At 37.6% G+C, this 14,200-nt stretch overlaps 1 protein-coding gene across 1 annotated transcript in view; it reads right to left on the bottom strand.

Annotated features, from left to right (window-relative positions):
• The window catches only part of UGCG (UDP-glucose ceramide glucosyltransferase), a 38,956-nt gene extending 28,581 nt beyond the window's left edge, over positions 1-10,375 (bottom strand). The window contains exon 1 of the mRNA XM_037797473.1: positions 9,872-10,375. Within this exon, the coding sequence (XP_037653401.1) occupies positions 9,872-9,969 (98 nt within the window). The 5' untranslated portion in view covers positions 9,970-10,375. The remainder of the gene's footprint in view (positions 1-9,871) is intronic.
• Positions 10,376-14,200: the final 3,825 nt, after the last annotated feature.

Raw genomic sequence — 14,200 nt, 5'->3', positions numbered from 1 at the left:
CTTCAGGGTTCCCATTTTCCGTTGGGAACTAGAAGGACATCTATTCAGGGAACACTTCAAAGAACTCCAAGGATGGTAAGAAATACCCAGGGGTTCTGCTGGATTTTACAGCTGCAGTAGCTTGATGAATCCTAATTGCCTCTTCACAGGGGCTTTAAACTTTTGAACTGATAGAATGGTATTATTTTACCTTAGTAGGTTTTTATGTCCTAACATCCCACTCTCTAAAATTGCTGCCTGCTTTTCCAACATTTGAGCTTATTATTTATCCTTTCTCTTTCTTTGACCAGTTTTTTATTTAATAGCTCATAATCATTTTTAAATGATTTACTTCACTAAGCTCCTCACCTCACAGAAGTGAGAAAGACATGAATTTCACTCAAGGCTTCTAAAGGAGAATATGGGATCCTTGAGGGCCAAGTTTACTTTGCTTAACAATTACAGACAGTGCTGTTTTTATAGTCCTGCTGTGTGATTCCTGGCAGACTATCTGGTAAATCAGCTTATCCGAGTCTAGGAATTTATTGCCTCTGCTCCATTCTGAAAGCCAGGCCACCAAGCTTGCTAATATTTCATGTAAAATTAAGTTGTTGATACATCAGCATGTTCTGACATTCTCTACCTCATATAACCCATGCCAGCAATTTCCAGTGATTACAGGCTTTGGTTGTTGCCAAAGAGTTTATAGGACTTACGATGTTTTTTCTGACATTCTATCAGAAGAAGATAACCAGTTCAGTGTCAAGTAAAGCATTATAGGCAGCAAAAAGTTAAACCCTCAAGGGTTTTCTACCATCAGGTTTGTTACCGATTGCACATACTTCACTTCCTCTGGAAGGCTGTTACTGTGTGTTTATGATTGGTATAGATCATGACTAATGTTATTTCCATATAGCACACGTCATTTCAAAGATGGCTCTGTACTAATATGAGCTTCATCAACTACACCAAGCACACCTCTGGTACAACCTTAAGATTCCCCATAGTGAGTAAGCCTTATGGGAAAACACAAACTATTTCCACTTAATATAAAATGGACTTATATACTACAGAATATAATGGATTCCACCAACACAGAAAACAAACAGGGGACCTTTATTAACTAAAAAAATAAAACAACTCACTATTCCTTTGTTGACTATGAGAGTTAGCCCTAGCATATTAGAAATGGATAGAGCCTGTTGTTTTGCTGAGAGCAACTAAGAAGGAAAGACAGTCTCATGTGGTCCCATGAAACAGTGCTTGAAAACACAGGAGACCCTCCAACATAATGTAAACTCAACATCCACTCTTTTCACACCATGAATAAACTAAAAGAACAGCCCCTACCCTCTTCTACACAATTCATAAAGCTACCATTGTAAAGCTGAACTAAATGTTTAAATTAAACTATTTTGTGTATAAAACAAAAGGCTGTAGATGGAGGACAACTGGGGGACATGTATTATGATCTGCATTTGTCAACCAACTCAGGATAGCCCTGGGTTCTGCATTCCCCAATGGACAGGTCTAAGTGTAAAGATGATTTATTGCAGTGACAAGCTTTCCCTTAGGAAAACCTTGGGGAAAATTTTCAGATCTAGATTAAATGAAGAATCTGTATGTAAACATGTTGTAGATATAGCCCTGTTTTCATTTTAACCTGCAAATGGTTAGAAATAGTAAGATAAAGATTTCATTTGGTCCAATTAATTTAATCAAAGTCCACAGCCACTGAAAGTACCCCAAATTCAGGACTTCTACCTCAAATCACAATGGCCAAATGAGACTGAACAAATGAATGACCAAAAATCCACCATTACTCCTGAAAAAAATAAATTCAAAGACAATTCACTCAACAAATAATGATTGAGAGCCTAAAAGACACTGAAGATACAATAGTAACACCAGCTCTAAGCTCAAAAGCTTACAATGAAATTGTGAAAAGAAGCAACTGAATGGACATTTACAACATAGACGGAATAAATCCAAGGTATGATGTAAGGACATAAGAAGGGGAACCTAATCCAGGAAGGGACTAAAATCTAAAAAGATTTGAATGAGTAGGAGTTAGGTTAAAAAAAAAAAAAAAAAGAGAGAGAGAGAGAGAAGAAACAAAAAAAAGAAAAAAGAAAAAAGAAAAATGAAAAAAGAAAAATGGAAAGGAAGGAAAGAATTCTAAAGAAAGTATTACATGGCACAAAAAGGGAAATGTCAGTAATTCAATGTGACTGAAAAAATAGGTAGAAGGAGATGTAGTTCAGCTCCTGAAGAGCCCTGAATGAGTTGTTAAGGAGTATGTATTTTAACCTGAAGGTAGTGAGGGGCCATGGCAAGATTTTATTTATTTATTTATTTTTCTTTATTAGAGAAGTGTTGGGTTTACAGAACAATCAGGCATAATATACAGGATTTCCATACACCATTCCACCACCAACACCTTGCTTTGGTGTGGAACATTTGAGACATCTGATGATAGCACATTTTAATAATTGTACTATTAACTAAAGTCTATGGTTTAACTTTTAAGCATACAATCCAAGATTAGCGCCTCAGAAAGATAAGGTTACAAGAAAAATAAAGTCAAAGGAGAGCAAGGCTGTAGGTAGATACCAGTGAGCAGAAATAGTTTTGAAAATTTAGGAAAGAGATATGGTATACTGAACTAATGATGTAAGAAAAGGGAGAGATAATGAATCAAGAGAACCATTGCCGAATATTAAAACTGAATGCCAATTTTCATTTTGCTTGTCAGAGGTATCATACTATCATCCAATCCTCTACATTCTCAGGCTCAGGTTGAAGGGGTTCAGTTGCTGAATTGCCTTGTTCATTCCCCAAAAAGGTGGTCCTGTAGCAACGACCCTGATAGAGCAACATCTGATCAAAGTCTAAGTGCAACCCAACCCAGAAAAGATCTCAGTTTACAATTGGCTAAGTCTAAGAGCACCAATGCATTCATGAATTTAAGGTAAAAATCATACTAAAACTATTCCAAGTGCTAAAGTTTACTTTAAAATCACAACTAGTTTCTGACAGGCGCTATGCCACAGTTATCCTGATGCACTGAATATTTAAATTTCATTTAAAGCTACGCATCAGGTACAAAATTGGCCATATTAGAAAAGCTAGAAATGTCATATTTGCAGAAAGCATAATTAACTTGAAAAAAATTCCAGGAAAAAGGACCTTTGCAGGAATAGTAGGTAGTTAATATTTATGGATATGGGAAGTATTTCCACAGTCAGTATTAATAGAAAAGATAAAGCCTATCGCTAAACTGTAAGCCATTATGCACAGAGAAGGAAAATTACAATGCTGGGTGTGGGGTGGAAGAGAGACAGCAAAGAGAAAAGAGAAAAGGAATGGAGAAGGTGTTATGGTTTCTAAGGGCTAAAAAGGCAAGAAAACAACTGGTTCCAGGCTTTTGAGACTTCCCCTCAGCCCCCAAGCCATTGAACCATACTAGCTCTCACAAAAGCAGAGAACCATAATGGTCATTTAACTTCCTCTGCCTGCTAAGAATGTAATCATTAGTTATTTTTAGGAAATCAAAAATCTTGGGGCTAGAACCTTTGAATTTCAAATTCTCTAATATGAAAGTTAAACTCTAGACAAAAATCCTACAAATGTCTGCTATCTAAAATACATTATGAAATGACTAAGTATCAGTAAAATATTAAAATTGGAAGGGAGCAAAGCAGTATATAGAGATACTAGTGAGTAGCGATAGTTCCGAAACCTTAAAAATAACAGTTTTCTAGTTTATAAGTTAACACAATTTAAAAAACTGCAGGTCTAAAAAGGACATTATTGGGGACAATCGAATTTGAAAAAAATTGGAATATGGACTGTATGCTTTATATCAATGTAAATTTCTTCAACTTGATAGATGTACTTAAAGTGTTTACATAAGTGAGTAATCTTGTTCTCAGGAAATGCACATGGAAGTATTAAGTGTTAAAGGAGCATAAGTATGCACCCTACTTTCAAATGTTTGGAAAATGGATAGACAGATGACAGAAGGACAGACAGAATGAATATAACAAATGTGGCAAAACACTAATAGTTGGTAAATTTGGGTGTCTGAATGAGGGGTATGTTGGAGTTCTACGTATTCCTTCTAAATATTTTTGCAACTTTACTGTGTTAAGTTTGAAATAATTTCAAAATAAAAGGTGTTTTTTTTTAAATGCAGGTCTACAAGAATTATGAGAAGTCTGTCAGATTGGATCAAATAATGTCATTGAACAGCATAGTTCAATGTATTAATTAAATTCAGCTCCATTTTTAATACAGCCCAATGCTTCATTTTTACTTGCATCATTTTAAGGTGACACAATAAAACAGTGAATCTAAATTAACTAGATACTATTACACATTTATACACCGAATTTCATTTTATTAAAATAACCAACTGATTTTTTAAATATTTTATAATTTGTTGGCAATTTTATTAAAATATTTGTATTACTGAAATATTTTTAACAAGTAGGAGCCCACAGATTATGCTCCTTAATCTGACAACCAGAAAAGAAGCCATAAAAGTTTTTAAAAATAGGCTCGATTTCCACCAGTTGCAAGCACAAGCTTTTAGAAGCAGGGTATCAATATCTGCTTGTTTTAATTTATTTATACTTTGCCTTATCCCAAAAAGGATTTGAGGGGGCACAGAACATATTCAGAAAATATGTATTTTCAGTAGAATACCAAATACTTATAGCATGTATTTTTACCAAAATATTGTTGCCCAGGTCCCCTAACCTTGCTTGTCAAAATGCTGAGATATCAAATTTGCAATTTTACTAAATACACGAGAGGAAAAAAAAAAAACCTTAGCTCTCTGCTTGAAAACAACTCATTAAACTAGGAAGAATCTTTACTTCAGTGAGAAAGGAATCAAATCAAACGTAAATAATTTTGCAAGTGGGACCAGAAGACAGGTACTTATCAAAAAAAAAAAAAAAAAAAAAAACCACTAAAATTTAATTTATACATAAATTAAGCTGTTGATTATTTGCTTAATAATCAGTTATCCATATCCAAAAAAGTATTCAAAGGATTCCTTTAGTTAGGAAGTCATTCTAATCTGTATGAAATAATTGCATTTTCTTTATTCTATTTTAACAAAAGTGTTCAGGACCTGTTACTATCAATAAAAATAGGTAATTTTGTGGGGTACAAGCAAATTAATAATAAGTCTTTCTGTAGTATCACAACTAAGCAAAATCCTTACACTATTCTCAAAGCTTAAAGTATTTTAAGAAAACTTTGCTGTTTATCATTATGCACAAAATAATTTTTGAGTTGTCTCAATTCTATGAGTATGAACATTCTAAGATGGTCATTCAGAATACTAGGGTACACCAATAGTATTAATTTTAATTAAAGAATTGTTGACTTTATCATTATGTTTATATAATAGGAGATATACCATAGTCCCAAATGGAAAGAAGTCAATTTCCTCTAAATTGAGCTGTAAGTCTAACACAATTCTGACCAAAAATACAGCAGGATTAGAGTTTGAAAAAAAAGAGAGATTTTGAGGTTTATACTAAAAATGTGTAAAGAGCCAAAAAAATTATGCAAAAGAATGAGTAGGGGCTTGCCTCACTAGTAATAAGATAATAAAGGAAATAAAACTTCAGTTAAGGTCATAAAACTTCACTAATTCAAACAGCAGATACTGGTATAAAAACAATATTTCTATGAACCAGCATTGGGAGCTTTGAAGCATAACCAAGTACAAATAATTAAGTCTACAATAAAGATAATATTTCAAAACAGTGAAATAATCAAATCATGACTCAAATGATTTTGGGACAAGTGGCTAAATTTTTAAGTAAAACTAAAATTAGATATATAGATCTAAGTGAAATAAAATGTTGGGTGAATTAAAGAGTAAAATGTAAAATTGTAAGAAAAAAGTACTAAAAGAAAACACAAGCTAACATGTGTAATACTTGGGGGAATGAGAAAGATATCAAAATTAATCAGTCAGAAAGCACTAAAAAAAAAAAAAAGTCTTGAGTACCTAAAACATACTTTTCTGCATGTTAAATCTATGTACAAAGTTGAAAGACAAAAAACAGATGGAAAAAAATTGCAACACATGACAGATAGCAAATAATCATATAAAAAGATTTTTGATAAAGATATAAAAAGAACTTGAAAATCAGAAAGATGAATGCAGCAACAGGCAAAAGATTATGAGTATGTAATTTACAACGAAATGTAAATACACATAAACACTGGAAACAGTATTCAACAGAACTAGTAAAGGAATGAAAAATAAAAATGGAAAATAGAAAAAAGCCTGATACTAGATGTTAGCTGAGAATCATCATACAATGTTACTCAGACTGAACAGATGTAACATTTCCATAGGGCAATAAGTATCAAACTTTTAAATGTGCACCAATCTGGCTCAACAATTCCCCTTTCCGGAGCGTAAGGAGCGCATCTGTCAGAGTTGCATTCATAAGAATTCATCAGCGTCTGTAACCTTGATAAACAGGAAACCTAAATGACCATTGATGATAATAATAATAATGAAAAAATACTAGTATCTCATAAACTAGAATACCACGTATCTATTAAAAATGAAGCAGAGCTCAGATACTAATTGACATGGTAAAACTGCCCTGACATTTTTTTTTTTAATTCAGTTTTATTGAAATATATTCACAAACCATACAGTCATCCATGGTATACAATCAACTGTTCACAGTATGATCATATAGTTATGCGTTCATCACCACAATCTATTTCTGAACATTTTCCTTACATCGAAAGAATCAGAATAAGAATAAAAAATAAAAGTGAAAAGAGAATACCCAAACCATCCCCCCATCCCACCCTATTTGTCATTTAGTTTTTACTCCCATTTTTCTACTTATTTTTTTTTCAATTTTTAACTTTGTTTATCAAAAAATTAAAAACAAACAGGCAAACAACAACCAAAAAAACCCCACAACATTTCAAACAAAGCAATGGATTAAGGAAAACAAACAACCTAAAATAACTACTTTGCTTCCAATATGTTCCTACCATACCCCAAGAAAATTAATAAACCATGTCCAAACAGAGGAGTAAGAAAAACAAATAATCTAAAATAACTACATTGCTTCCAACATGTTCCTACCATACCCCAAGAAAATTAACAACCCCTAAGAAAATAAAGGAATAAGAGAAAAAAAAAACCTAAAATAACTCTATTGCTTCCAACATGATCTTACTATATCCAAGAAAGTTTACAAACCATAATCATTCCTGAGCATTCCCATAACATTGAGATTACCCTCCATAGTTTATCTGTTCTTATTAGATTATCATTCCCCCTCCACTAATTGGTATCTCTAGGTCCCCTACATTCTACAGTATAAAACATTGTACATTTTTCACAGAATTCACATTAGTGGTAACATACAATATCTCTCTTTTTGTGCCTGGCTTATTTTGCTCAGCATTATGTCTTTTTTTTTTTTTTTTTTTTTTTTTAATCTTCATTTTATTGAGATATATTCATATACCATGCAGTCATACAAAACAAATCGTACTTTCGATTGTTCACAGTACCATTACATAGTTGTACATTCATCACCCAAATCAATCCCTGACACCTTCATTAGCACACACACAAGAATAACAAGAATAATAATTAGAGTGAAAAAGAGCAATTGAAGTAAAAAAGAACACTGGGTACCTTTGTCTGTTTGTTTCCTTCCCCTATTTTTCTACTCATCCATCCATAAACTAGACGAAGTGGAGTGTGGTCCTTATGGCTTTCCCAATCCCCTTGTCACCCCTCATAAGCTACATTTTTATACAACTGTCTTCGAGATTCATGGGTTCTGGGTTGTAGTTTGATAGTTTCAGGTATCCACCACCAGCTACCCCAATTCTTTAGAACCTAAAAAGGGTTGTCTAAAGTGTGCGTAAGAGTGCCCACCAGAGTGACCTCTCGGCTCCTTTTGGATTCTCTCTGCCACTGAAGCTTATTTCATTTCCTTTCACATCCCCCTTTTGGTCAAGAAGATGTTCTCCGTCCCACGATGCCAGGTCTACATTCCTCCCCGGGAGTCATATTCCACGTTGCCAGGGAGATTCACTCCCCTGGGTGTCTGATCCCACGTAGGGGGGAGGGCAGTGATTTCACCTTTCAAGTTGGCTTAGCTAGAGAGACAGGGCCACATCTGAGCAACAAAGAGGCATTCGGGAGGAGGCTCTTAGGCACAACCATAGGGAGGCCTAGCCTCTCCTTTGCAGCAACCGTGCCCTGACATTTTATCTGGAAGCTCCTTGAGAGCAGGGGCCTTGAGTGTCTTGTTCTTTACTCTCATTTCCAGTACCTGGAACAGTGCCTTCTTTAGTAAGCACTTGTTAAATAGATGAATTTTAAGAACAGGTTGCTGAACACTAATCATAATATGATTATGATTTTTTCTGTCTCAAACACAGAAAGAAATAAAACAGGAAGGATAGTCACAGAAGGTGAACAGCACTATGGAGGCTGGGGTTACGTATCTGTGTGCGTGTGTGCGCGTGTGTTTAACTTACTTCAATTCCTCTCTCTTATTTAAATTCATTATATAGGAAGCACCTTTTATTTTTATGATTGGAAAAAGTCACAAAAAATTTTCAAGAACTCATGTCTATGATGAACTCCAGAATATATTCAGTGACAACAGTTCACAAGTTCCCCAAATTAAGGTCAACCCCATCCAAGTGGCATGTTTTTCCCCCTTCAAAGAAATGCCAGCATGTCCTGAACAACGCAGCATCTTTCTTCTGTACCAGGAAATGTCACCCTATACTAATATAACGCAAATTTCAGAAGGAAAAAAAAAAAAAACAAAACACAACACTTCTTCTGTAGTAAAAAAGGGGGAAAAAACTAAAAATGAGTAATTTCTTAATGTTCTCCCCTCTCTACTAACACACACCCGTACTAGTTGGTGATATGGTTACTACACACGATGGTTCTTTTTTCTGCTAAAACGCCAAGTGAAACCACATCATAGTGTGCTGTTTGCAATTCTTTCATTTCTTTAGGAACGCAGGTTTCATGTTCAAAACACAATGAAATATCAAAGCTGGCCACACACCCTCTGTCGCTGTTTATCTCGTCACCCTGTTTTATTTTACTTACAGGCTTTATCATTCTCTGAAATAACCCTGTCCAGATGTTATTATCTGTCTCCCCCTCAGAATGTAAGCTCCAAGAGGACAGGAATTCCATTCTGCTTACCACTATGTCCCCAGCATGAGAACGACGGCTGGCATCTTGTAGGCCTCAAGCATGTCTAGTACATAACGAAAAGGTGGGAGGTGGGGGTGGTGAGGGTGGGAGTACAAATCTAAACGTGAAACTGAAAAAAGATAAGAAAGCTACACTGAGATAAGAGGTACAGTCGATATGACTCAAGGCTCGACGCCAGCTCAGAGGTCTGGTGGACATATTTCAAGGTGCTCAGCTGCTTCACACCTATCTAAACGTACACTCTTCCAGGAAGAAGGAAATCCACAGGGAGGTCTGCAGGTAGCTGTGTGTATGTAGCTCCCCCAAAGAGTGAAACGATCATCACCGTAATAGAAACGCGATGTCGAGAGAGAGAAAACAATACACCGTACATTCTGGCCCAGATGAAAACCCAACACGAATCCCCAACACAATCCAGCCAAGCAAGCCAGCTTTCCCCTGACTGTGAGGTCTCCGGCAGCCCAGCAACCCCCTCACTCGCCAAGGACCCCCCACCCCCAGGCCGGTCCGAGGGGAGACGGAACCCGGGAACAGTCTGAGAATTCGCTGTCTTCCCCTGAACCCAGTCCCCTCCAATGCGCAATTCTCCCCCACCCCCACCACGAGCTCCTCCTGCTGCCCCTCACTCACGTGTAGATGATGGCCATGAAATGCATCAGCCACAGCACCAAGAAAAGGATGAACCCGAAGACGGCCATTCCCTCCAGGGCCAGGTCCAGCAGCGCCATCACACGGCACGCCAGCCCGGCCCGGCCCACTCCGGCCGCCGCGGACGCGCTCCCGCAAGAGGAGGACTCCGTGGGCGCCCGGCGCGGGGGCGCGGGGGCGCGGGAGCGGGGAGGAAGGGGCGGAGAGGAAGGAGCGGAGAGGGGTGGGGACGGAAGAGGCGGGCAGGGCCTGCGCGCCCCTGTCCGCGCACGGTCCTTGGCGCGCTCGCGGCCGCTGGCTCTGCGGTGACCGGGCTCCGTGGTCGGGACGGCCGGGGCCCCGCGCTCCCGCTCCTCTCCACACTCTCCCCGCCGCCGCCCGCCCGGCTGCGCGTCTACGCCCTCGCTTCCTCCTAGCCACCCAGCCGCCAGGCTCCGGGCCGCGTAGACTCCCCGCCCTGCTCCGCCGCCGCAGCTCCGCGCACTAGCCGAAACCGGGGACTCGCGCCCGGACTCTCCGGCGCGCCCCGCCCGGCTCCCGCCCCCCGGAGCCGCGGTGCCCGCCCTCCGAGAGGCGGTGCGCGCCGTTCCTCTCCGCCCTCCAGCCCGCGCGCCTGCTGCGTCACCGTCGCGAGCGCGCCCGAGGGCGGTTTCTTCTCGTGGTCGCGGCCGGGCTTTACGCGGGCTCCCCTGTCGCGCTGGGCCGAAGCGCCCCGGGCGGGCAGCAGGGCAGCCCTGGGCCAGGTTCCCCCGGTAGCGGCGCAGGATGCTGTGTCCGGTTGGGAGGCTGCTCTCCCTCTTTCCGGCTCTATTGCTCCATCAAAGACAGAATTCCGGGCACCCGCCCGAGCTTGACTCGCAGCCTGATTTCCGACTGTGAGGCCGCAGCTTCCCCTCCGGTGATTGCTCGGAGGGGCTTAGGGCCTCCTCTCAGCCACGTTTCTGGGCGCGGGGGTTTCTCATTGCCTTCCTCCCTCACTGCTTTTAATGACACGGAATTTAGGGTCAAAACGGACCCGAGAGTAAAATAATTTCCATTTGCTTCTAAGCACCTAGAGACAGTGTGTACTACACACACACACACACACACACAATTTTAAGATGTAAAGAATCGACTAATATTAAAATACTTAGGATTTTTCTGTCCCGTACGGTAGTCACTAGCTACATGCGGCTATTGAGTGTTTCAAATATGGCCAGCCCTGAGATGTAAAAAACACATATTGTTTTCGGTTTTCAAAGACCATTCATTAATAAATTTTATATTGGTTATATGTTTAAACTATAATATTTTGGATATATGGGGTTAAATTAGATATGTTATAATTAATTTCACTTTTTAAAAAATGTTAAATGTGGCTAGCGACTAGAAAAATTTAAAATACATGTGTGGCCAGTACTGCTGTAAAATGGAAAGTGGCACTTTGGAAAGTGAGGAAACTTATTTATCCTAATTTTGAATCAGTGCAGGAGGGTGTTTTGATCTAGTACTTAATGTTTCTGTTTGTTTGTTTAGCCTAGATGAGTTTATATTGTTTTCTGTTTAAACAACGTTTATTATTTTAAGTGATTTCCTTTTAAATAATCCATGACCTCCCATGAGAGATTTCAAAATTGAAATGAATTTTGAAAGGTAAAGGTATTTTATTAGTCTTGTTTGCTGTAGTTCATATTGAGTGAATGCATTACCTCACTCTAACATAGAATGATAAATTACAATCAGAAAAGAGTTTAATGTCCAACTGAGACCCAATCCTGAATTGGCCATACCTCCTATTTTTTCTCACATAAAAGCAGTAGGAAAGAATAGTGCTTTGAAACCAGAGTCCCACCGTTGAGTGTTACTGATTGATAAATTAATGTTAAAGCTGGATAGAGTGCTAACATTGAAATATTGAAGAAGGAAAATTTTAAATGTCACTACTGTGGTTTACCAATTCTAAGATGTAGTTTTAGAAAAATATTTTAACATTTTAAATTTCTGAAATGGGAATGCATCTCACAGTCAATGGTATCTTACAATTAATTTATAGGTTTTTTTTTTCTCTTAGTCGTATGTAAGATAATATGCATCTCAGAGATATGTTAAATAATGGTGCATCTTGTAATCAAGGGCTTCAAACTGCAATTGCTCAATATAAGCATTTTGCTACATTTTGCATTTTTCCATAGTTTTTGTCATCTTGCAACAAAGCATTGTATACAGGATGATCAAGAAAATAGGAAAGCAAGCCAAATAAAGGTGAAAGAAACAGATATCCTTAAGAGTTAATAGAATTGCTGTAATTGAGTATAATCAGTAGTTTAACCAGCAACTGTGTTATGCTTTAGCCTAGTTAGTTAAACTAGGTCTATCCAAAGCAAGTTGAAGATCTTAAGGCAACAGCTTTATAGTACGTAAACCTGACCTGTAGATGTTGTACCTTGCGAATTCTAAATTTCTTCCACGTACTGCAGCAGCATAGGAGTCTATTGCAAAGACACCACTGAAGCTGGTCTCACTTTTGGCAGTTAATATTTTTGTTGGTGATGGTTTGAAGGGCCCTCTCTGTTAGAAAAAAAAAAACAATCCCCCAAATTCAGGGCTTCTGACTTACTTTTTTCAGTGACAATACAGTAATATTGGTATGTATTAGAATTTACACTTCAAAGAGCAATGTTTTAGAGGCCAAGTCCAAATGTGACTAATGGTCTAGATACTTTAGAGTTTTATAAAACCTTGAGAAAACAATTAAAAATGTCTGGTTCAAACCAAGTTGTTGAAACGCCTTTTGGCTTGAACCAAACCCAAACCAAAATAATTTAATTATACCTGGTTCCAAACTGAAACTGAATGAAAATTGTATTGGTTCAAGTCCCCTGACCCAGAAAAGAAAGGAGCAGGAGAGTGGTACATGAGTTACTTCAGAGAAACAAAGCAGTTGAACTTTGGCAAGTTGTTACTCTCAGTTACCTTGTACCTGAAATGCTTATATTTAAAAGTTTGTATTACATTTTTAAGGGTTGTCACATTTTGAATAATTGGGATTCTTGATTTAGATGGTATTTAAAAAAATAATCTCTGATGTGATTTCTAGATAAATGAAGTTTAAAATGTGCTATTGAAAAGCTGTGCATAGAAGAGAAGACTGAAAGAAATTACACCAGACCATTTATTTGAGGTATGGAATGTATTGATTTTTTAAATCTGTTTTTTAATACTGTTGAACTTTCTATAATGAGCATTGTTTTTATGATGAAAATGGTAGTTTTTTCCATTTTTACAAAATTATCACTGATGAAAACCCTGTAGGATTTTTTTATAATCTATTTCTAAAAATTAGTAAGTGCTCCCCTCACTTACTAATTTTGGAAAAATGTTTCCAAAATATATTTTTAAAAATTCTCTAAGTGCCTGAATAATTGAGATAAATAGTTTGCCATCAGATAGGCCTTTGCACCTTGTAGCACTTAAATATTTGTTGAACAATTGAATAAACAAACTCACGTATATCGACAGAAGTTGCTGGAAAAATTGCCAAGTTTTCTCCATTGCTTATAAATACTTTAAAAATGATTTTCCTCTATGGAAAAAAAAATACACGCTACAACACCTCTCCTTCCTCTTACAAAATTATGCCACAAAGTTGGAGTGAGTGACAGCCACATATCAATTCACCTAATTGCAACCTGGAGATCTACTCCAAAGCCCATGTTTTACTTGATGATGCATCAGCAGCATGATTTTTGTGTAAATATTGGGCATATTTTCCATCTTTGTCATTATTACAAAGGATCTTTCATATAAATATTCTAAAGATCACAATTCATTTCCCAGTGGTTAATTTGTTATTTTTAAAGATGAGTGTATTGTAAATTTTCAGACCCACAGAAACAAACAAAAAAAAGGTGGTCCTCCAGAAATTGAGTAGATTTGAAGTTTCAAAGCAAAGTTACAATTAATTGATTTGAAATTTGCGTGGCTACTGCCAAAAGAAACAATAATCCTTGTCTTTTTTATTTTAAGCATGCTTAGAATTGGTAGAAACATACTTGATCTACTTACCAACCAAAGTGCTTAATTTACTGTTCCTTGTTTCATGTGATAAGGTAACTTTGTAAAAGCCTTCAGAACTTAAGATACTATGTTGCAGTAAAGGGCCTTCAGATGATACAACAGGCTCTATGCAAAGTATCAGTTCAAGGCCAGACCTGGGGTGTGGTCCACAGGCCTGCCCAGAGTTCACTAGAGTTCATATTATTCTTAGCTCTTGCTAGCTCACATCCAAATGACTAATTAAAATGTTTTACTACATACTCATTTATCTTTTTA

Source organism: Choloepus didactylus, chromosome 10, assembly GCF_015220235.1.
Source record: "Choloepus didactylus isolate mChoDid1 chromosome 10, mChoDid1.pri, whole genome shotgun sequence".
In the NCBI taxonomy this organism is placed as follows: Eukaryota; Metazoa; Chordata; class Mammalia; order Pilosa; family Megalonychidae; genus Choloepus; species Choloepus didactylus.
This window is presented reverse-complemented; position numbering and strand designations above follow the sequence as displayed.